Here is a 25,825-nt window from a genome sequence, read left to right on the forward strand (position 1 = left end):
GTATAATTTAATTTAAATTTAAATGTTTTCCACAGAGTTGAAATTCAAATTTATTTTTGATTCTTTGTAAATAATTAATTTTCACATAATAGTTATTTATTTATTTATTTATTTATTTATTTATTTATTTATTTATTTATTATTATTATTATTATTATTATTATAATACATTATAACTGACTTTGATACAATTAAACAGTTAAATATATAAAATGTTAACTATAAATTACTATTATAATAATGATCTCTTTTTAAATTAGATAATATAATATAATATTTTATTATGTAATATTATAATAATAATACTAATAATAAAAATATATATAATTTAAAAAGAATAAAAATATATATTTGATAAATAAAATCAAATTAAATATTTTATTTATTTTAAATTTATTTCAAAATTATTATCATATATAATTTTTTCAATCGTTCTTCAATAATTATATTAAAAATTAATTTTATATATATTTAAGGATACTTATAAAAAATAATATAATAATTTTATATATATTTAAGTATATTTATAAAAAGTAATATAATATATAATAAATAAAATAAAAATAACAAATATACTTTAAAGAGAATTTGGAAAAAGGATAGGAGAAGAGAGGAAATACAATTTCAAATTTTCTATCCATGAATTTTGGCATTCAACCCCTAATATTGCTCAAGACAACATTAGCAAAGTAGCTCTCATCATATCAACACTGATAACCAAAAAGACCCACAACAAGAATATGTCTCGAGCAACTACACGATACTTGCCAAGAAAATGAAAATGAACAAGGGCAGAACAAAACTAAACTTTGTATAAAACCATCTAATTTGAACTCAACCTCCAAAAAGAAAAAAAATTTAAATCCCAACAATAATTATTAGGATTAGGATATCTCTGATTGCAATACAAACTACAAACAAAAGCCATCACGGAAAAACTACTACTGTAAGTACTTAAGAATACCCTACCAAAATTGACTCAACAAGAAGTTCAAAAGTATAATCCAGTCTTAGCAAACGTACGAAATAGAAAATACACCCAAAAAAAAAAAAAAAAAAATTCTCTAATGACATAAATAGTCTGTGTTTCTTTTCCAGTCTTTTAGTGAAACTTGTAGACCTCAACTTTTCAATTTTCATTAACATCCTCAACTTTGTCAGCATTCCCATTCTCTATTTCCTCAGAATTCCCATTCTCAATTTCCTCAGAATTCCCATTCTCTATTTTCTCAGCACTGCACCGAAAGAGAAAAAGTTCAGTTGAACATATACTAAAACAACAGAATCCTATTTAAAAAAAAAAAAAAAAAAGACATATTCATACAAACAGTTGAAATCACAAAACTTATGAAGATTAAAACCACAATCCAATAACAATATGAGCTTTACAATTCATTCCTAAATCATTTGACTCCTTGTGAAAAAACCATATCCTGAAAAACTTGTGGTACAACTTCTATCATTAGAACCTTCTGGGCAAGGATAACCAAGGATGTTCAAGAAGCAAAAGGGTCAACTACCTAAAACCCTCCAAAACATTCTAACAAAAGCCACCCAAAAAAAATTAGTAGAACTTTCTTGCAAGCTACTTTAGTTTCTAACAGTTTTTTTAACCCTGTAAAAACGAAAACCTTTTCTCTACTTGAATGCATAGAAAGTGAATGACATTGAAAGCAAAAACATGTATTTTCTAGAAATTAGCCAAAAGAAAACCATAGAGCTATGGATGGGTAAATCCATGAAAAAGTGATAATACAAATTCATGCTGCTTGACTGTCCCATCAATATATAATCACTAGTTAAACAATTCTAACAACATTGCACTCTCCAAACAACACATAGAATTTCACTATTTACTATCATATCAACAACCAAAACCGTTACAGCTTGTAACTTTATAAGAAATAATTCAAAAACTAAGCCAATTCACGAAGATGAATTGACAAACCTTGTAGGACGAGCATCTGAGCCATCAGGCTTCCTCCATGTCTTCTCAGCACTGTCACTGGACGAACCAGCCCGACCGTTCCCAATTCCGAAACTCCTTTTCCCAAACGAAGACCCACCATCTGCTGCTTTATCATTCGTATGCTTGACCTTCGACTCGAGCTGCTCGTCGATCTTCTTCCAATCCTGCCCTTTCTCAGCCAATACCTCCTCTCTAGGTCTCGCATCTCCGAAAGGATTCGAGCCCTTGGTCTTAGCCACCACCACAGTCGCTGAACCCTGAGAACCCCCATCGCTCACGGGAAGTGTTCGAGGCTGCAAGTTCAGCCTCGGCCTACCACTCTCGGTTCCATTCACTGTCGTCACACCATAACTCTCTTCCCTTTTCTTGCCCCAGTTATCGGAATCCGCACCACCGCCATTGGAGGTGAAGCTCACTCTCCTCTCTCTCTCAAACCCACCACCAGAAGAACCGAATCTTCGACCTTCTGAGGGAACAAAGCTCTTATTCGAGACCCAACTGTCGGATTCGTCAGCTTTCGACTGCGAATCGAAGAACCCACCCCTATCTTTCCTCTCGAAACCGTTCCGGGTCGGGGATTTCTTCGCTGCAGCCCAATTGTCAATCTCATCGGCCCGCGAAGGCCCAGATTCCCTGTTCGCGTCCCTACCGAACCCACCGCCTCCGTTCCTTTCAGAGCCCCTCGAAGAACCCCACCTGGAATTCGAAGATTCATCGCCGTTCGAGTACCTATTATTCCGATCGTACGAGCCGTTCGAGCCGTAGCCCCTGAAGCCGCCACCGAGACGGTTACGGTCAAGCTCCTCAGCGGAGCGTTCGCGAGGGCCGGTGGGGAGCTTCAAGCGGTCTTCGTGGGTCAGGCCCTTCGGCTCAATATTATTAGCCGCCGCCGGCTTGGCGCCCCCGTAGGTGGTGAACTCGGCTAGGGTTATAGTCTGGCCCTTCTTCTTTTTCGGCTTGGTAGTGGCGGCGGCGGCGAGTGATGGGAAATCGGGTAGCGGCTCGGCGGCTTCCTTTTCCTTCAGCTGCTGGAGTTCGGCTTCGTGTTCTTCGGAATCGAGAGCCCACGCGCCGGGTTTGCCCCAAGGAGACATCGTTGCCGCCATGGTTTTTTCTTTTCTTTTTTTTTTTTTTTCTCGCTCTAGATTTTTTCTCTCTCACAAGTCGCAAAGGCTCGGAAATCTGGGTTGCGTTTGATAATAGCGAAGAGAGGCGTGCTGAGGGAATATATTAGAGAAAAAATGAAGCGGATTTGATCGGACGGTCGAGGATGAATGGAATATACCTTTTCGGTTAATTGCGATTTTGTTTTTAGATTCGATGGATTGGACGGTTAAGATCAGGGGTTTTGATTATATGCTAAGAAAAATTTTCGAAATTTGACTGCTGATTTTTTTTTTTTTTTTTAAGAGACTTTTAGAGAAAGAGACTTATAAAAATAATGAAAAGAGCCTTTGTTAAAAAGGAAAAATAATTAGAAGATTAATGTCTTTGGAATAAACATAAATGGAAAGTAGTTAAATTTTGTAAAAGGATGGTGTTTTTTTGAACTTCCACAATTTTCTTATTAAGATTATTAAAACTTTTTTTTTGTTGTTGTATTTCTTTTTTTTTTTTTTAGTTTGAATAATATTTTGGCTATAAAAATGAAAAGTTTGAATAATTTTTAATTTTTTTTATTTGTATTATTATGCTCAACAACCACTGATACTATTATTTTCGTCAAAAAAACAGAATGGTATTACTCTTTTTTTTTTTTTTTATTGAAGTATTACTCTTACTTATTTAGCAAGTAATGTATAAATATTTGATAAAAAAATAATGTAAAAGTATTAGTAGTTGGGTAAAGTCCTTTCTACAAAGGTTTTTAACTATTTTTGACAAATAATCATGGTCAATGAAATAGTTTAATCCGTTGGTAGATAAAAAAATGGAAGTTAGAAAATTTTAATTCATAATTAATTTTGATTTTTTTTTTTTATCTCTTATACATTATTATTTTACATCATTTTAACAGCCATGATTATTTATCAAAAATATTAATAAAAAACCTTTGTACAAAGAACTCTCTCATAGTAGTTAAAAAATTATATTAAAATAATAATAATGTTAAATTTATCAAAATATTTACTAAATTTATTGATATAACCAATAATATGATAATAATATTTAATTAATTTATTTTTACTAATTTATTTTAAAATATATTTATTCATGTTAAATTTCATGAATATATGAACAATATTATATCACATTTTATTTGGTAAATATTTTCATATTCGTAATAATATTGTAAAATTCAATAAAAAATAATAATAATGTATAAACTAGGTGTATAAAGGATTGCGTTTTCTCAATAAGCTTCAATCATTTGAAGGAATAATTTTTCCGTTGTTTTTTTTTTTTTTTTTAATGTTAATGGGATAAGTAGGGTATATGTCACATGAAATATAGGAAATATTTTTCTTTTAATAAAATATTCACAATTAATTCAAAATAAATAAATAAAACATTCACACTTATTTCATAAATAAATAAATAATACATAAAAGATTCACAGTACTTACTATAAGAAAAGAAAAAAGATTCGAGATTCACTCCTTCAAACATTGATATCCAAAAAAGTCTTCAATTAAAAAGAAAAAGAAAAGTAACAGTAAAGCTACATCTATTACACAAATTAAGGAGAACATAACTCCAATAAATTGAACAATTTAATTCTATACTAAAAGCAACTATTTATATAGAGGAAAAAAAAAAAAAAAACACTCTTTATGAAAAATAAAATGTAACCTCTTCCGCACCGTGAAGAGCGAGTAAATGTTGCCCTTACAAACTATTTTTTAAAAGCAATATCATCATTGCATTTTTTTTTTTTCAAATATCATTTTTCTTTTGAAAGGTTAAAATATCAATATATATATATTGATATATAAATAATTTGATACAGGTTAAAATATCAATATTAAAATATTATTTATGTTCAGATAATAAGAAATAGGGAAGTATAATCTTAAATGGCGCTTTAGTATATAATATAAGTTATAATAAAAATTAATAAAGCATTATAATAAAATGGCCTATTTAACATTGTTATAAAATGTAGAGTAATATTGTTTTATATATATATAAATATATATATTTAGAGAGAGAAAGATGTTTCAATGCGGTGGGAACGAGGAAAAATTATTGATATTATATATATATATATATTTAGAGAGAGAAAGATGTTTCAATGCGGTGGCAACGAGGAGAAATTATTGATAATCGACAGAATTTCAGAGGTGTGATTTTATAAAATTGCCAATATAGATGGAAACAATATATATATATATATATATATATATATATATTATGGAAACATTGAATATTTAACTTATGAGCAAGTTTTACCAAAAATAAAAATAAAAAATAAAAAAATAAAAACTTACCAAATTTGTAAAATGAAATAATAATATAACAATGAGAATAATTTCATAAAAATGGTGCGCACACTTTGGTATCAGCGGGTAAATAAGTTCGACATTTCTCTTACATGTCCCTAAATATCCGCGTTTCTCCTTTATCAAAAATCAGCAAAAATAATTAATCATGAAAAATAAAGGAATTGAAAATAATAAGACAGAAACAAATATTCTAGAAACATTAAACAGGCAAAAAAACTAGTACAGGAGAGAGAATAACCAAAACAAAATGCCATAATTCTAATGCCAAATGCATGTAATAAAACCAGCTCAAAACGTAGATAACAAGAGTTATTTATTAGTTTCCACCATCACCTGGCCAATTCAGATTTTGACGCAAACAATTTGTATAAGCATGATAAGAAAGTACACCAGCTCACTTTCTGTCACCCTAAATGCTAAACAAAACATTATATATAATCTAACTTCGTTTTCATTCGTGTTCTACACCAGGTGTGAAAAATTAAAAAATATATCTCCAAAACAAGTTCATAGACAGCGAAAAGTCGATCTCCAAAACAAGCTTAAAGACAGCAAATGCATAAAAATTTCAACTTCAAAATTTGTAATTCACAATTGCAAACGCTGTAAGATATTTGACTACAAACAGCCGTATACATCTATACTCTCTGTTTAACTCTCAGATGCCAGAGATGGACTTAAATTATACGAACTTCAAAAAATTTAAAAAAAAAAGGACAGGAAATATAAAAAATAATGAGTCCTGAACACCCAGAAAATCTACCAACTGAAACCTTTATAACGAGAAAACTGGACGAGCATCAGTATACGTACACATATCATGGACTGCCATGGACGATGAGGAAAATGCTGGACCACAATGAATTTCTCTGTTTGCACTGGAGCTTTTGCAGCATCTGAATCCATTTTCCACAGTTGAGTGCAAAGACGATACTGCACTTTGAGCCGAGAGTGGTGCCTTGCAAATCATGAATCACTTGTGTGTTTAATTGAGCTCTCATGACTCTGCTGTTGAAGAAATTTAAACCCATCATAAAAGACTGGAATTTTCCCACTCAGCAAACACTACTATAAATGCTAGTTGCAGTGTCGCTTCATTGCTGGGAGCTGAGGTTCATCTAGTTCCATCTAAAATGCAAAAATCTATTGTTCAAGATAATCTGCACCATGCAAGGCGATCAAACACTCATCTTCGATGTTCTTCATCGAATCTCCACTAATATACCATGTCACAGTACCTGCAATAATTTATGAGCAAAGTTACTGTCAAAAGCTCAAATTGATATTTAAAACCTCTAGGCATGGCGGAAGTTCAAGGTCCCTACTTACTGAAAAATCATCTCTCAATACCAGAAACAAAGCTACTCAATATACAGCTACTTTTAGAAATAAATTTACGTCTAAGCAGGAAATTTTGACTGTAACTAATTTTGACTGCAACAAGTTACGGAGATTTCCATCACAATATTACCATAGGAATCATCTTTTTGTCTTCCTTTTTTGTTTTTTTGTTTTTTTTTTTTTTTTTTTTTTTTTTTGGGTGTTGTGGGGGGCCGGGGGTAAGGAAATGCGGGTTGCGGTTACCAGACCACTTGTGCAGTCATGACCAGATGGGCACCTTTTGCCACTAGACCTAGCACTGCAAATAACACTTTACTGAAGTACTTCCAATCAAAAGACAAGTTGAAATTTCTCTTGATCAAAGGATGACATTGAGGACGTAGAAGTTAATTCCACCTTTTTATCCTCAAGGTGTGAGCCATATACCCATGTATCATACATGTATTCAAGGCCCTCAGGCCCGCCTTTATAGAAATAAATAACCTCAGCTAAGGTTTACCCGATTCCTGTCAAAGAAAACCCACTTATAATGATTGCAGATGGTACAGGTAGAGAAAAAAGAAGTCCTTTGTTACCTTGTGTAGAAGCCGTTTCCTGTTCTCTCGTTGCATGAAGTATGATTGTTCCTGATAGCACAGTGATGAATCCACATAACTCGGAGGCTATACTGCTCACATTTTGACCAGACCAATCCTGCAACATTGACATGTAAACATGAGAAACCATATATTCACCAAAAAAATAAAGAAATGAGACCCCTCATATATTTGTAACCGTATCAAAATAATAGAAACATTAGGCTGATTCAAAAAATAAACTTGAAGGATTAAGCAACATACCTTGAACATTATTGCACTGGCAATAATTGTAAGAGTTGTGAACATCACATAATATACAGGAGAAACAATAGCTGCATTGAATGTATCTAGGGCCTGCACAAACAAAGCTGGGAACATCAGTTACATGAGAATCTAGGAGTTCTTTATCTTTAATGTTATGTAATTCTTAGAGTTTTAGAAAGATTGGAGTATAGTAAATGGCTGATAAGCCACCTTAGATAAATGAAATTACAAACAAGATATCCAGCCAAGCAGGATGTCATATTTATACTCATCTTAGCATCAACATATTCACGATGTTTGTATTATTTAATTCAGTTTGAGGGGATTCCTTAAGCACTACTAAAATTCTTTTGGATTTTAACTTGCCTAAAAGTTCCAAGAGTATGCCTGAACCACTTCCCCTTTCCAGTTAGTAAATGGGGACTAACTCAAAATCCCTATTCAGTCACTTTTCCTCTCGCTTGGGCAGGGAAGTAAGTAGGCAAGAGGCAAGGAGCTCTTAGATTAAATATATAAAGGTACAAAGATTGGACAGGTTTCAGGTAAGAAGTAAGAGAAGTTTAGCAAGAACTTTGACACAACAAAAGAGAAAATCTGCCTAAAAATTAACAAAAGTAAATCGATTAGTTAACTAACTGTGAAATGAACCCTATTCCTCCTTTCCAATGGCCTATACACCTTCAGTTAATTCTTAGCATGCACACACAAGGGGAAAAATAAAAAACCTTGTTACTTTTATTTTACCAAAAGGTGCAATATGAATTAGAATTCATGGTAACTGCAAAGAACAATAATGTCAACTATCTCTCTTCAGGGAATTTTAACTCCCCTTCATCAGTTAACTCAATATATGCAGACGACCCAAAAAGCTATGACTTTTGAGGTAACTTTGAACACTCAGACCTCAAATGAAGGTATCATATAGACTTAAAAACACACAGAAGCTATCCCCACTCAATTCCGGTCTGCACTTGATGGTACATGCTTTTTGGGAATGGATCTCACATATAATTCGATTCTCAACTCTAATAAGGGCATTATGTGTTCCATGTTTTGCATGACCATCCCATCCAGAGACTAAAAAGAAGTCCCCACCAGGAACACTCAACCTCCTATTACAAGCTAAACCATGTCACACAATGAGCAAAGTTTTTCAATACAAGGACGATGGTACAAAAATGTCAAAAGCGAGGAACTTTAAAAAGAAATAAAACCCACAAGAAAGATTTTAAATACATATATATATATATATATTCTTTATTTATTTATTTTTTTCCCGAAAGATCTAACATTTGATTTTTTGCATGCTATAAGAAAAAACCATGCATGCCAGGAAGAGAACAGATTTCTTAGCACAATATGACCATTAGTCTAGAAAGAAGTATCGACAATAGCATATGAGAAAGAAGCCAAAATAAATAATACTCACCTTGTTGAGGTAATTTAACTGTGTAATGACGCATATGGCAGCGACAGTCACAAAGAACCAAGTTTGAGGATAAGCTACCTGACTCACCCCCTCCATTGTAAGTTTTATAGCAATTCCAATGGCCTTTATGCTTACAACCTAGATAGAAACACAGGATATAATTCATAGATAAGCACCTATAATTTACTCAATAACAAGATTAGAATTAAACCCCATAAGGTCTAGTAGACAAGATATATATATATATATATATATGTTGTCAGTAATAGAGAAACATAATTACCGTTATAGCTCCCATTAACGAACAGATTCCCAAGTAGACAAGTATATTTGTCTGTCCATAGCGAGGTTCAAAATGCAAAATCAGAGCTAACACTGCAGAAAGTGTTGCTGCAACATAAATCAGAAAAGCTGTAGGCAGAAAAAGTAAGGAGAAGATTAGCAGGTTAAGACAAATGAAATTCTAATTGCAAATGACTTTGAAGATAACAATTAGGGGCCTCAAACTTAAAAACCTGGTTGAGTAGCCAGAATCCAGATTTCTTGTACAGAAGCTGGAGTATGCTCTTGAGGTGCATGGATTACAATTACAACTGATCCCACAATACAAGACAAGCATCCCAAAACACCCATTTTCTGTAATCGTTCCTTCAACAAGAAGTGAGCCAAAGCAGCACTACATAGAATCACAAAGCAAGTCTTTAACAGAAACTTTTATCAATTTTTTAAAAAAGTTACCACGTAGAAGAACTCATATACCTCAGCATTTACCTGATTATTATACTCAGTGCACCAAGTGGGGTCACAAGAACTGCTGGAGCATATACATAAGCCACAAAATTGGCAACCTCTCCAACAATCACTGTTTAGTGCAAATATTTCAATCACAGTATCAGTAACTTATCAATTTCATTTCATTCCAGATTCAAAAATATTAAATGGGGGGCCAGGGTTGAGAGTAGAGAGAAAGAAAGTTGCATCAATAGCTGTACTTACTTGTCACCATGCCAGCCCACCACAGAGGCTCTAATAAGTAAGTATAGCCGCCGATTCCTACATCGCCCAACAGAAAACGTACACTTAGACAAAACAAACATACATGCATTATCACATTAGAAGCCCAAAATTAACCCAAAAATAAAAAATAAAAATAAAAAAAAAAGTCAGTTTCTTACAGTCTTAGCTAAAAATTAGAAACCGTGATTCAAAAGAACTACAATGTTCATGTGGTATTATTACTGTCATTGCCTGATATTATGAGGTAATTTCAATAAACCAAATACCTGCAAAGATCAATATATGGAACTGCATACATATAAAATATCATTTTTTAGCTGTCTGATTTGCTATCATAATTAACAAAGAAAGAATTATAATGTTTCAATTTTAGTTTTATCTTGATACTATTATCAACAGCATTTCATAAAGCAAAACCAGGACAAACCTGCCTACCACAACAGTACAAGATAGTAGTGCTAGAAGAGACCAAAACTTCAACAAGAACTGGACAAAACATATTTACATAAAAAGTTCAACGAAAAAAAAAATTACAGATCAGGGAAACAACTTTTGACCATTCATAGCTCTATAGCTCTAACTGAACAGATACTTAATGCACCATGATGGACACATCACATACTAAGCTGTCCTGTTTGTCATGAAGCTGCTCCACAGGGGAGAACACTGTATTTAACGCTTCTGACTATATTCAAAATTGGTTCTCACCTTTTTTTTTCTCTATTGAACTTGCAAACCATCAGTTTGAAACTAGTATGAACCTTAAACACCTAAATTAGCAGTCTGCTAATTGAATCCCAAATAACCAAAAGATTAAATAAATTTACACAAAATGTGATTCCAAACCTATGACAATTTCGATTAAAAAAAAAAAAAAAAAAAGTCTTCCAAATTGCTTCCCTATCTATGAAATGAATGTATTGCATGCATACAATGAGAAGAAAATCATCTTAAAATATCCATTCTCGATACCAACATTCCAAACTTCAATTGACAATTTGTTCTTGCTCAAATAGCTCACTTTCCACAATCGAAAATCATCATAAAGAGCCCAAGAAATGGCACACCGATCTTGATCTCTGATAAATGATACAGCATTATCACAATGACATCAACGATGACATACCAAAAATGCAGAACAATAAACCAGAAAATTAAGACCCCAATCAAGCAGCCCAAGTAAAGAAACAAATCAACTCATTTGCAGTTCCCAAAAATAAAAAAGAAAAAAAAAATCTCCAGCAGAGATCTGGAAAATATCAAACAGTTGCAATAAAGAATTAATTAAATATAAATGGCGAATATTAAATTAGATAGAAAACCTGCACGAGTACCGATAGCACCAGCGCGCTTGAGGCCTTTCTTCTTTAATATGAAGCTGGAACCTATGAATGCGCTCGATGCCACTGCCAGTATCACCCCCTTCGAATTGTCCGAAACCCCCATTCCCTTCCCTCTCTCTCTCTCTCTCTTTGTGTACGAGTCCAAAATGAGATTCAATTAAGGCGACAAAGAGCTTGGATTTCCCGGCCCAAAAAAAAAAACAAAAAAGCTGAAATTTCCGTCAACAAAGAGAAATGGCGGCCAAACGTGAATTTGCACACGTTCAACCCACCATTAGAGCGATACAAAGCGAGAAAGAAAAATAAAAATAAAAATCGAATAAAGATACAAAAACCAAAAAAAATAAAAAATAAAATAGTAGAAAACGCGTCTCTTAGAGAAAAGCGAGTGAAGAAAACTCAATGAGTTCGTCGTCTTGTCGGAAGCTTCTGGTATTGTGTGTAAAATGGTACGACCACTACGACAAGAGCAAAATGGGAATGAATTTGCTGCTTCACGAGTCTGCTTGAATTGCCTAAGCTAGGGGAGTTGGCTGATTGATCAGGACCGTCCGTTACGTGATTTGATCAATCATCCACATGTATTATTACGCGTTTGGCTTTTCTTTGTCTTTGTGTTGTAGAAAGTTTCTTTACTTTTCCCTTTTTACATATTTCAAAAACTCTTTTATCAAGAAAAATAAATAAATAAATAAAATTTGTGAGCTCCGTTTGGTAATCATCTGGTTGAAGACGGAGCTCATGCTCCTGCACGTGTTGCTTTCGGAATGACGATAATACCCACTCTCCTAGTGGCTTGGCATAGCCTTTGCTAAAGCTTTTAATGGAGGATTCGGTTGAGTGAAAATGGTAATTTCACCTTTTGGGTAATTCATATCCGTTACATGAACATGACAAGCTGGATGACAGCAAGCGCACGAAGATGTGCAGTTTAATGTTTCCCCACAGCATTCAAATGTATTTTCTTTTTTCAAAGGGTAAAGGAGGGCAATCTCAAAATATCCATGATATTCCTGTCCTTTTTTATATATAAAAAAATGCTATTCAAGTTTTTGTTTTTTTTTTTTCGTTTTTATAGAGCGACTTCAGGGAGTTAATTAGTTCAAGTAAAAAGTTCAATTTGGATAAATATTTCAGACAAATTATGTCCAAAATTGGAAAATTTCACCTCATACAATGATTTTCTTAATTAAATTGCAAGTGTTTGGATTGACAAAATCAACACTAATATAGAACATGCATTCAATCTTTTTTTTTTTTTATCTTTCTTTTGATTTGATAAATGAACAAGCATTCAATTTGATTAGTCATCCCCCCCCTTTTTTTTTTTTTGGTAATTTGATTAGTCATTCTTTTTGCTTGAATTTGATTAGTCATTCTACTTAAAAAAAGAGTCAACATTCATATGTATTACATATTTAACCAAAATGAGGAAATATTACACCTAAGGCAAGGAATTTCCATTCCAAGTTTTGGTTGAACATGCATTCTATAAAAAATGCCCATTCTTTTCTTTTGTTTTTATTTTAATCTTTTTTATATAAAATATATATGTATATGATACTTTTTTTTTTCCACTTTTTCATAAGTATAAAATAATTTATTCTCTTAAAAGATAGGGTATGTTTGGTATGATTTATTTTTAGACAATAAGCATTTATTGGTTGTTATAAACTTTTTAGTTTAAAAAATTTATGTTTGACTAAAAATCAATAAGTGTTTGTTAACCAACAGAAAGCTTTTTAAGCCAAAATGGAAATTTTTTTAACTTCTTCATGTTGAGCTTATACAGAACTTCAAAAAAAATTAAATAAAGCTTAAAAAATACATTTTAAATTGACAGTCAAACACTTAATACTTTTTTTTTATAAAAGCTATTTTTTTATAAACTTTATTAAAAAAAACTCTATAGTTAAAATTTCTTCTTACATAAGCTATACCAAATGGCTTTAAAATGTTAATATTAAATTCTATCAATAATCAAGGACTAAACCTAAGAATGTACTTTCCAAACTCTTCTTATTTGGCCAAGCTCATTTTTCCAAGAACCTTATAATTTCTATTAGGCCTTTTCAATTTAGAAAAACTAACTGTTATATGACATGGTTTCATGGTTTCACAAGTTACTCATTATCAAATATGATAATATTTATGTAAAAGCCATATATTTTATTTTTCATCATTTAATGTTGTGCATAATTATAAATTATTGAATTTGTATTGAATGTTATGATTGAAAATGATACAGATAATATAACTTAACCGTTACGTAAGATATTTTCTCTTAATTTAACATAAGATCACTGTTATGTATGCTAATTGACCTTTGTTTAAAAAATATCAAAGTTTTGAAATTTTTTTTAAGAAATATCAAAGTGTTGAGGGAATTTGAATCCTTGGAATTAGTTTTCCAAAAATTATTTTCCTCAAAAAATAGTTTTTGTCCTTTGATGTTTGGTTGCGAATAGAAACTTTAGCACTTGAAAATAATTAAATTAAATTTTATATGACAAATTACAAATAAACTTGAAATAAATATAACTAGTTTCCTAGAAAATCTTAAAACTACACATATATAAGCAAGAACAATTTTTCATTACTTTTTTTTAAATTTGGAAATTTGATTTTCTTAACCCAAACTTTTATATTTCCTAATAAACTATCTAAATATATAAATTTATTTACTTTAAAAATAAAATTCTCACTAACTTTCCCCATACAAAATGAAACCTAAGTCCAAAAGCACACCTTTTAGGTCTATTTGATTAGTTAACACCCAACTTTTCATGGTAAGTGTTAGTCAGCTAACCTTAAAAATTTCTTCTGACTCTTCTATTCAAGGGTCCAAAACACACCACATCATGTCCAATAATATCTTCACATTTTCTTTTTAATTGTTATATGGTTATATCTTTTAACAGATATATGATCACTTCTTACCAAAATAAAAAAAAATAAAAAATAAAAAAAAGGCATATGTTTACTTTGTTGAATCAAACGCACATCGGATTGAGCTATAAATTTACCATTATGCTATGTTTTATCAATTTTTTGAAAGATTAAATTTTGAAAAATGTTTTTTTTTAATCAATATGAGAAAATTTTATTAAATAAAAATCAGATTATAAAATAAAAAAATATTATTTATCATTGTTGATGATAAAGATAATTGAATTTATATAACACCTAGTAATTTAATATTTTAATTGGCTATAATTAAAAATATTACCTTTTATATTAAAATTTTATTATTATAAAATAAAAAAATAGATATCATTAATTAATAATGGTCACATTAACTGCAAATCCCACTAGATCATAATTAATGGCTGTAATAGTAAAATTCTACGATAAAGTAAATTTTAAATAAACTTGTGTAAACCATTAATATATTTTTAAAAACAAATCTTGAAGCTATTTAAAAATACTAAAAGAAATTCCTGTAAAAAAAATTCCCATGGTAAACCATTAAATGGATCACATGATGTAAGCCTTGTTGATTATTTATTTCTATCAAGTTTTCTCTTCCTTTTTCATTGTCTTTGTTCTATTTCTCTCTCTCCCCCTCTCCTCCTCTCCATTATTCAACTTCCTTCTCAGCTTTTACATTTTCCTATGCTTTCAATTGAAGAAGCCAAATATCATGCTTAATTTAATCATTTATTTACTTTTCAATTTCAAATTTCAAGGAGAAAATCAATTACTCATTCAATTGCGTTTTTCAGTTGGTTTTATTGGATTGTTGATAGATGAGCAATTGTTAACTCAATAAAAATCATAGACGTTTATAAATTCAACAAAAATCAATCAATTTAAAAAAATTCATATAAAAGTATTTAAAAATCTATATCAATATAGGTCTTAAGTTAGCTATTTTATTTTGATGTAAAACAACAACAAAAAAAAAAGAAAAAAAAAAGCAGGGTTTATGTTTAGATATCTAAAAAAGGATGGAGATTTTCTGTCATCTTCTTCACCTCTTCAATCCCATTCCACCTAATTGTACATCTTATATAAAAATTCTACTTCATCTTCCCTTTATCTCACTCTTTTAACTCCGCTTGTTAACTTTGCTATCGGTTTCTTTACAATCCCGTCACAATAGGTTTTTTTTTGGGGTAAAATTTCAATAAATGAATGTTTGATAAATAATAATTTCACTAAATAAATAAAGTTATTTGGTCTCAACTCGGATGGATATACTAAAAGACTAAATTCGTTAAATGCATAAAGATAATAATTTTTTAAAAAATCTTTTAGAACCCATTAAATATATAAATTAATAATTGATTAAACTTGTAAAAAATAATTAATATATATAAACATTTACTATATATAATAAAAAAATTTTACTTAATAGCTTTTATATTTATTTATTTATTTAAAATTTCCATATAATTTTTTTTTTCAAAAAATATACAAGAAAATAAAATAAGATTTGAAACAAGAATTGATTAACTGATTCACGGTCTTCTATAAGTAGTAAGTCAACTAACTAGCTAATTAACGGCGGTTTTCTTTGCGTTTATCAATAAAATTTGTTCTATTAGTAGACTTTTCTATATAGTAAACTTTTCTATATTTATTATTTTTTCTTTATTTATTGATCGAATGGTGAGCAATTTTATGATTGTAGATTTGATTAAGCTTGATTAATATTTTTTTACTATTAATATATTATATAATTAGTAAAACTATTTCACAAAAATAATGTAAACTTTTTTTAAAATTAATAATATTTATTTATTAATAAATTAATAGATAATTCATTTATCAATAAATTAACAACTCATTTAAAAATGAATAATTTTTTATTCCATGTTGTTTGAAAAATGCTTACTAAGGACTCTGACGCTCTTTCTCTCGCCAAACAAATAAGCCTTCAACATTTTTTTTGTTTTGCCTTTTTATTTATTTATTTTTCTTCTTATTTGAAACCCTCTGCTTTTTTTTTTTTTGGTTTTTTTTTTTTTTTTTCGTTTTCGAAACGCTTTCTAACCCATCATTCTCCCATACCTCCCATACCTTTTTTTACACTGAGAGGCCATTAACACTGTTTTTACTCTTATTCTTCCTGTAAGGATATTTATGGTCTTAACGAAACTGAAACTTAATTTTTTGTAGCTTATGAACCGTTCCAATTAGTTCGATATTTTTTTAACTTAATAAATAATGGCGATGGAGGAAAGTGTTTTGGGAAAAGAAATGGCTGAGGGTTTCAAAGAAACGAAAAAAAAAAGCAAAAAGAAAGAACATTGGGAGCTTTTTTGGAAAAAATAAACTAAAATTCTTAACATTCAATAGAATTGTTAATAAAGGGAGTAAGAAAAAAAGGTGAGGCTATAGGAGATGAAATTTTATATGATATGTTAAATTGTAATTAATATGGCAGAGGATTCATAACACAAAAAAAGGAATAGAAGATTCTTGTCTCTAAAAAAGCCGGTAATGCTATTTGCACTAAATTGTTTAAAATATAATGTGGCAAGATGATGTTTTATTATTTGGTTGGTTGAAAATTTTAATATAAATTTATATATATACGTAAAACTCAATACAAATTAATAAAATAATAATATTTGATTTTACAACATTATTTGATAAACAAAGTAGTAAACAATCCTAACCAACAAAACAAAAAAAAAAAAAAAAATAGCAAACAACTTTGATGCCTATGACAATATTATTGAAAAAAAAAAAAAAAACCAAGCCTTTAGTTAACTCCTTATAAATAAATAAATAAATAAATAAAAGTAAAAAGTTGGTGTAATGTTAAAAAAAAAAAAAAAAAAGTTGGTTATCGCATATTATATATATCGCCAAAACCCTTGTGCAAAATGTGTTATATTCTCACTTAATTAAGGGAAGAATGACAAAACGCAACTGCTTGATCATATATCATGAAATTTAATATGGGATATTTAAAAAATATATGCATGTTTGCTTACTTTTACCCTTAAAACTTTTGAAGGGGTGGTTTTCGTAGAACGTTGTCCTTCATTTTGGTATTATTCCTATAAACCTCTCTGTTATAATAACACCTTACAATAAATTAAAACAAGCCGGGAATATGTGTATAAAAGGAAGCTTCATTATATGTATAAAATGATATATGTTAGGGGAAGCTCCGTAAGATGCAATGTTTATTATTATTTCGTTAAATTGTCTCTAAGCTGCATACATAGTCGAGGCACTGCATTGTTTTTTTTTTTGTTGTTTTTCCTGCTTGTGTATGCATTTTATGTACAACTGATACGCAATGCAGTGTATAATTCAGCTTTAGGAGTTCAACAGAAAGATTGGTCCTTCAATAATAATAATAATACTATTAAATAGTAAGATTGGATTGGTAACTTGAATTATGCCATGTACGTACACCTGCTCAATTTCTCCCCCTATTTACTCGCATTTATGGCAACATATTCAAGTTGGTGTCATTGTTTGAGAGCATCTCAACTATTTATTGCTAGTTTTTTCTTTCTTTTTTTTTTTTAACAATACCAAAAAAATAAACAAAAAAAATCCTTTTTCTAATGGATTTATTTAAGCATCATATTAAATTGATGTGGTAAGAAAAAGAAGCACGGTTAAGATAATCTTTTATTTTTTAGAAGGTTTGTTACATATTTTCAATTTTTTTAAAAAAAATAAAAATTTAATTAATTAATAGTTATAAATATTTTTATACACATTATTTTTGAAAAATAATTTTAAAATTAATTATATAATTATGCTACATAAATTAGATAATGTTAATTTTTATATTATATAAATATCAATTCATATTTATCATTAAAAATACTTCATGCAAATAAATATAATTTCTAACAAAAACAAATAAAATTATTTATATTCATCATTGAAAATGCTTTATGCAAATAAGTATAATTTCTAACAAAAACAAAAAAGTTTTTTTAGTGTTTTCATCTAAACCTAGCAAGAAAGGAAAAGAATTAAAAAAACAAAAAGAAAAAAGAAAAAAAGCTCTCCATCAGCATAAATATATAATGAACTCAATTTAACTCTTTAAATTAAAATCTTTTTAGTATTTTCTTAAGATGGCCAAATCATAATACGAACTAGAAATCCACAGACCCTGTCTCCGGTATACCACTCATGATTGGCTACAGCCGCTATCAATTTGACTCGTCAGCCCACACGCAATTACACATCAACAAGAAGTTCATTAGAGAACCATTCTTGATGAAACAACATCAAACCTTTATTTCTTGAGGACTGCTTGCAACACTCACTTGCACACACGGTCATGCACTCGCTCCTTTCTCCACGCTAGCACACTCGCTCATTTCTACAATGCACATGTGTCTCACAACTTTTTCCAAAACTAATGCACTGCTTAAAACATTAATTTCACCCTTTATTTATTTATTTATTATAATATTGCTATTCCTTAAATTTTAATACAACTTTTATTTTACATATATTTCGTTTTCTAATTTTTTAAATAATATTTTTTTATTTTACATATTTTTAAAAGTGACACAACATATACCCAAAATAATAATAAATCTATATTTATTTAAACGTAGCTAATTGATCTTATTTTTAATAAATGTAGATATTTAAATAAAGCAAATATTTTTAATACAATTAAGAAACTTTTATCTCGCGTGTTTTTAACTATGATGCAATACAATTAAGTAAACATGTCAAACTTTTAGCTCACGTGTATGTGATACATTTTTTTTCCCCAGTTTTTCATAAAGGCTGCAACAATTAGAAAGTGGCGTATTAAGTCCTATAATCATCGACGACCCTAGGAACGTACTTTCCAAACTCTTTTTATTTGGCCAGACTCACTTTTTTCATGTTAAGAATTTAGGAGAATCTTATAATTTCTATCAGGCGTCTTCAATTTAGAAAAACTTAAAAAAACTAAGGTTATATGACACTATTTTACAAATTATTCATTACCAAATATGTGATTATATTTATGTAGAATTCATATATTTTAGTTTTAGTGGATGATGTTGCACATAATTATAAATCATTGTATTTACATTGAATATAAAAATTAAAAATGATACACATAATATGATGTAATCATTATATAAGATATTTTCTTTTAACTTAACATAATATTACTTTCATGTATAATACGTGCAAAAGGGAACCAATATCAAAATGAATTTTTAACACCTATGACCAAGGAGCTTCCGCCCTCTTCTGTTCTGGGAATTATTAGCTAGGGAAAAGAAAAGAAAAAAAAGGGGGCAATTGGTGGACGTGGGATGCCATATCTCAAATGCAAAGTATTATTTCCATCATTCAATATTTAAAAAATGGATATAGATAGAAATATTAAAAGTTTAAAATGTAAAAATTTCTATAAAAATATTGAATATCAATAAAAAATTATAAAAAATAATGAAAATTTGTTTTAAAAAATAAAAAATTTTATTGAAAGTTTAGAATTAGTTTATTTAATCCATCATTTATCAATTGGTTATAAAACTTACTAAAATATTGAATGGATATTATATTCTTATAGTGAGTTGATTTATAATAAGTATTAATGAACATATATGAATTATTATTAATAAAAATATATCAAAAAATACATATATGATAAAATTATTTATTAACTAAAATATATAAAACGATTATTACAATTACGTTGTAATTCATAAATGTTATCTTAATACCATATAAAACTTCTGGGTAGTTGAAAATCATTGGTTTCTTCTTTATTTTGATTTTGAGATGTGAAATGTGAGAAAAAGTTACGAAAAAATATATTTCTCTGATAATTTTGCATATAATTATTAATATGCCAACCATATGGATCTTGAATTATTGGTTGACTATGTGCATAACTACTACTCTCTGATGGTTGAGTTTGAGATGGTACCCATGAGTTGCTACTTGATGACATTCCATAAATATCCATTGAATAAGGGTTATGAAAATGATTTCCAACTCTCATACATCCAAAATTCATAAAAATCGAATATTTTCTTGTTGTGACATCTCCATGATAGGTTTCTCTTTACGTATATAGTCTTTTCCAATAACATCGAATCCTTGACCTGCATCTTTACTCCCATGATCTTTATCTTGTGTTGCATGTGTGTAATATTATTGTTCACCAGTAAATGGGCTTAATCTAACTTTCTTGACTTGGTGATTCCCTTTGGCCGCTACCACTTTTAACTTCTAATTCAAATAATTTATTGAAGTTATCTTCATAATCACTGCAGCTAAAGTGACTACTAAGAGTCTCAAATTGTAAATGTGTACTGCCTGATGGAGCTGAAACACTAGTAATTATAGTTGGCTTTCTCATAAGTCTTTGATATAAATTACCATTACTAGAATATACTTCTTCAGCAATCACTTTTGAACATTTATTCCCTCTTTTTCAACTTGTTGGGCAATTTTTGGATCAAGATTTCTTTCATGATCATCTAAATGAACATCTCTAATCCATTGGTATATTTGGTTGCCCTCTTCATCATCATCTTCCATTATAATTTCAAATATTATTATTGAATCCAAGTCTTGATGATTTTATTCTTCAGCTTCCATATCCTTCAACTTGAGTTTCATATTACAATAACAATAAACTAGTTTTGCTTATATCATTAAACATTTAAAAAACAATTAAAGGATAAAAAAATTATCAATGAAGTAAATTTGATAACAAATTTTACTAAATATCAATAATATTTATGAATTTTTTTTAGAAAATTAAAGAAGTCCATGGATATTTTTGATATTTCAATGAAAATTTTATGGAAATTATAGATTTTTTAACCAAATTGTTAAGGATTTGATGTTCATATTTTACGAAAATTTCCATGGAAAATTTGGTAAAATTTTGGAAATTTCGATAGATATTATGGAAGTTTTATCTGTTTCCATTTTGAACCTAAATTTTATTTTGACCCCTTCAAAAAATGGAAATATCAGATATTTTAAACATTATCATCATTGACAACATAAAAACAATTGAGATTTTTGATATTTTGATCAAAATTAATGACAACAATTTCTGCAAATCACAAATTTTTCCTTTAAGGACCGAGATGAGATAGTAGTATCCTATAAACAAATATCTAAATCATATTTATACATATATGCAGAGAGAGAGGCTATCATCAGAACATCCTGATCGTGTTGTACCCAGACTATTCGATTGATTTATCATTTTAAATAATATTGTGCTGCTCATTGAGGCAATTTCTTGAAGAACAGAAGATTACTGATATATTGTATTGTATCATATTATTTAAATTGCCTAGAGGATTTTGATATGCCACCTACTTTTTGAAAAAAGTGATTTGTTTCTTGGAGCTTATTCATTCACTTTTATCTCTTAGAATCCCAAGCATTAAATTTTTGTTCCATGATCTTCGACACTGGCATTTGTATGCTGAGTCATAAATTTGCTATGAAATATACATATTAGCAAAAAACAAAGTGAAACTCTAATAAATAGATTGAACTCCATCTATAATTAGAATTGTTTATCAATAACTGCCTCCAAATAAAAACTTTCAAGTCTGAGCCTTCTCATTCATGGTTTTAAAATGCATTTTTCTCTGAAAAGCCCATTAATGCAATGGTATAATGTATATAGATGCCTTTGTTAATTATAGCATGCTTAATTTGTTTCACTATCAAACAGGTGTTAGTGTACCATAATCTGCTTAGAATGTTATAACACCCACATCATGCCAAGGTTAATTTTTACAATTGCATTTCCATAAATTGATTCTCTCCTCTTATATAAATTTTTGCTTAACTTGGTCACCTTTTATAGGTTGCCTCGAAATTCTGTAAGCAATATACATGTGTAGGACTAGGAGATGTTATCAACAAAGCTAAGGAAAAAGTGAGCAGCGGCAAATTTCCTGGGCGTGCATACAAACCCTTTTTTGTTTTTTTTTTAACCTTACTCATCCAACTTTTCTTCTTATTTCTCTGTAACACCAAATAATGTCATCTATATAATATGCTGTTAGAATTCCTATTGAGTGGTAAAATAATTTGATTCCTGTACAAAGTTGTATTTGGAATATTGAAGCAATTTCAGGAATGAGAATGAGATTTAAAGCCAATGTTCATGGTTTATGATCTATGTTCAATCTGACTGGAGGAATTTACTTCCAGCTGTATATTAAATGAGGAATTTATTTCCAATTGTATCTGTGATTATTAATTTGACTCACCCCCTCTTACTTTTGTATTTTGGAATCTTCATTCTCCAAGATGGTTATGAGTAATGCTTATAGAAAATGCAAAATTGCAATTTGTGTAACCCTCTCCTCCCAACGGTGGCTCCGACTCCCTTGGATGAACGGTGATGTTGTATTTGGAAGGTTGGAGATGGTGGGAAAGAAAAGGAAGAATAGTGGCCCGAAAAGGAAGGGAAGGGAAGAACGGTGGCTCCTGATAGGAAGTAAGGGAAGGGAAGAATGACATTTGGGAGGTAATTTGAGATTGAGAACTTTTAATCTACACTATAGATTTTAATTGAACGGCCATGCAACACCCTCATCAAAAGATTACGTTTTTTGTCTGGATACAATATGATCAGGACGTCCTGACCATAACCTCTTTCTATATATATATATATATAGAATCTTTCTATGATCAAGTCCGACCTAAAAATACGAAAAAATGACCAGCCATTAGATTTCAACTTATCCAATGAATGGCTCAGATATTTCCTTGTCACACTTGAAAAAATTGCAACTTCAAAAAATTTCCTTCAACCTTCCCGCTTCAAAATATCATTTTCTTTCCCGCTCGCACCACTGTTTCACACAGACTTTACCATTTCAAAATTTCCAAATAAAATTTACAATCTCTCACCATTTCAAAATTCTCAAATAAAATCCACCACCTCCACCGTTCAAGTCTAAGATATTCTTCTATTGCTCCCATTGCTCGGGCCTTCTCCTTGACAATCCAAAATTCATTTAGAGCTAAGGTTAAAGGTTAGTATTTGTGAGCCATTGTTCTTTTTTTATTTTTTTTTTTGGTGAGCCTTTGAGTTTTTTTTTTTTTTTTTAAGTGTGAATAAAAAACCAAAAAAAAAGAAAAGAAAAAACAATGACATTAATAACCTGCAAAACATCACCGGCTTATATACCAAAGAAGTGGGCATTTTCCTCCAGATTTAGAGCTGCTCTTTATCGGTGGTCCAGAGTAGTCTCAACGTGGCCGAGAGCGAAATCCCGGTGGTGACTATATCGCTGTCTAGGGCAGAACGCGCCTCTATGGTCTTGATAATCAAGTCTCATTTGGCTGGATTCTTTTGAGTCTTGAGATCCCGATCTTGATCGAATATGAGGTTGAAGAGTTCCTACTTAGAGAGTTTCGATTGAGCTGTGAGGGACGAGTAGGCAGTCATAGAGGAATTAGAATGGTGGGGTTTTAGAGAACAAGAATTGAGATGGGGGTGTTGTGGATTGAATTAAATACTGGAAAGAAAGAGGTTTGAGAACGCAGAGTTATGGAAGCTTTAATGCTTTTGTAAATTTCTTTAATTTTTTAATTTTTTTTGTTATTTTCTTTTTTTAATTCCTTTGTAATGTTTTTTATATTTTTATAAGTAATATTCAAAATAATAAAATTCAAACTTAACAAAAAAAATTAAGGATAAATTGAAAATTACAAAATTGAAAAGATAAAAAAAAAAAAAATTGGGGACTAAAGCCAATGCTCTTACATCCTAAAAGCATTGACTTTGGTATCCCAATTTTTTTTAAAAATAAAATAAAAAAGAAAAGAATAAAAAAAATTTAAAAATTGGGGGACCAATTTTTTTTTTTTTTGTGGTTATCTTTTTAATTTTGTAATTCTCATTTGGTCCTCATTTTTTTTAATTAAATTTGAATTTTATTATTTTGAATGATACTTGTAAAAATATAAAAAAATTACAAAGGAATTAAAAAAAATAACAGAAAAAATTTACAAAAACATTAAAGCTTCTATAACTCTACGTTCTCAAACCTCCTTTTTTCCAGTATTCAATTCAACTTACAACACCATCATCTCAATTCTTGCTCTCTGAAACCCCACCAGTCTAATTCCTCTATGATCGCCTGCTTGTCCCTTATAGCTCAATCGAAACTTTCTAAGTAGGAATTGCTCAACCTCATATTCGATCAAATTTGGGGCCTCAAAACTCAAAAGATCGAGACTCGATTATTATGGCCATAGAAATCCTTTATACTCTGGGAAATGATACAGTCACCGTCGAAACTTCGCTCTCGACCACGACAAGACTACTCTGGACCACCAAGAAAGAGCAGCTCTTAATCTGGATGAAAATGCCCATTTATTTGGTATCTAAGCCAGTGATGTTTTGTAGGTCATCGATGTCATTGTTTTTTTTTTTTTTGGGTTTTTTTTAACACTTAAAAAACACAAAAAAAAAAAAGAAAGAAACAACAACAACAACAACAAAGGTTCCAAAAAATAAATAAATAAAATAATGGCTCACAAATACTAACATTTAACCTAAGCTCTAAATGGATTTTGAATTGTTGAGGAGAAGGTCCGGGCGGTGGAAGTAATAAAAGAATATGTGGGGTTGGAACGGTGGAGATGGTGGATTTTATTTGGGTTTTTGAAACGGTGAGAGATTGTGAATTTTATTTGATAATTTTAAAATAATAAAGTCTATGTGAAATAGTAATGCGAGCGGGAAATGAAATAATGTTTTGAAGCAGAAAAGTTGAAGAAAATTGTAATTTTTTAATGTGTGACAGGGATATATCTGAGCCATTTATTAAATGAATTAAAATCTAATAACTGATCATTTTTCTACTTTTTTAGACAATACCATTTTTGTTAGGTCCATCCTAACCATAGAAAAAGTATATATATATATATATATACTTTTAAATGGTCGTCTTTATCTCTCCCTTGTCTTTTTCTTAAAAGGACCGGTATTTTGTTTTCTCTACCCCCGATAGACCAAAATCCACCGAGGGTATTGACCTATATAATCTAAGAAACCATAGAAAAACAGAGGAAAAAAAAACACACACACACATACACACACACAATTGCAGAGATAAAAGATATTGTCTAACAGTGAAAATAGAAATCCAGAAAAGAAGTAAGATAAAAAAAAGACGTATTCACCCAAAAAAAAAAAAGACGTAAAATCTTTTTTTCTTTTTTTTTCTTTTTTTTAAACATAGTTTAGGGTAGCCCGATATTGCAAGTTAAGAGCCTCAGGCCATGTTTGTTTCACCGGATTGGGCAGGTCAGGACAGGACTGTGTCCCAGTCCGGTGTTTCGTAGCAACATTTTAAGAAGGGGACAGGATATCCCAAACAGTAATTCTGTCCCACGCTAGCAGGCCAAATCAGACCCTTTCTACACCTGGGTCACATTTGTCCCAAACTCGTCGAAGCTCTTCTCTTCCTCACTGGTGTCTCTCGCCGAAGCAACTC

The 25,825-nt window shown here is 30.2% G+C and overlaps 2 protein-coding genes across 5 annotated transcripts; both read right to left on the bottom strand.

Moving 5' to 3' along the window:
* Positions 1-794: 794 nt before the first annotated feature.
* LOC107427556 (eukaryotic translation initiation factor 4B3) lies at positions 795-3,180 on the bottom strand. Its single transcript, XM_016037942.4, has 2 exons — positions 1,949-3,180; positions 795-1,235 (listed from the first exon to the last, which is right to left on the bottom strand). Exons 1-2 carry the CDS (start codon positions 3,073-3,075, stop codon positions 1,130-1,132), a joined length of 1,233 nt encoding a protein of 410 aa, XP_015893428.1. The 5' UTR covers positions 3,076-3,180; the 3' UTR covers positions 795-1,129.
* Positions 3,181-5,945: 2,765 nt separating this feature from the next.
* LOC107427581 (probable magnesium transporter NIPA6) lies at positions 5,946-11,926 on the bottom strand. Of its 4 annotated transcripts, XR_007243064.2 has the most exons (10): positions 11,367-11,924; positions 10,024-10,080; positions 9,799-9,889; positions 9,543-9,703; positions 9,311-9,438; positions 9,028-9,165; positions 7,596-7,688; positions 7,332-7,449; positions 7,153-7,262; positions 5,946-6,653 (listed from the first exon to the last, which is right to left on the bottom strand). XR_007243064.2 is itself a non-coding variant. In XM_025077647.3 (9 exons), exons 1-9 carry the CDS (start codon positions 11,488-11,490, stop codon positions 6,559-6,561), a joined length of 993 nt encoding a protein of 330 aa, XP_024933415.1. In that variant the 5' UTR covers positions 11,491-11,926; the 3' UTR covers positions 5,946-6,558. The 4 variants fall into 4 exon arrangements, 3 of the variants coding, with proteins under 3 accessions (XP_024933415.1, XP_015893453.1, XP_024933416.1); XM_025077647.3 differs by lacking the exon at positions 7,153-7,262 and having other exon boundaries at positions 11,379-11,926; XM_016037967.4 differs by lacking the exon at positions 7,153-7,262 and having other exon boundaries at positions 11,367-11,915.
* Between the last annotated feature and the right edge of the window lie 13,899 nt (positions 11,927-25,825).

The sequence above is a fragment of the Ziziphus jujuba genome, chromosome 9, assembly GCF_031755915.1.
Source record: "Ziziphus jujuba cultivar Dongzao chromosome 9, ASM3175591v1".
In the NCBI taxonomy this organism is placed as follows: domain Eukaryota; kingdom Viridiplantae; phylum Streptophyta; class Magnoliopsida; order Rosales; family Rhamnaceae; genus Ziziphus; species Ziziphus jujuba.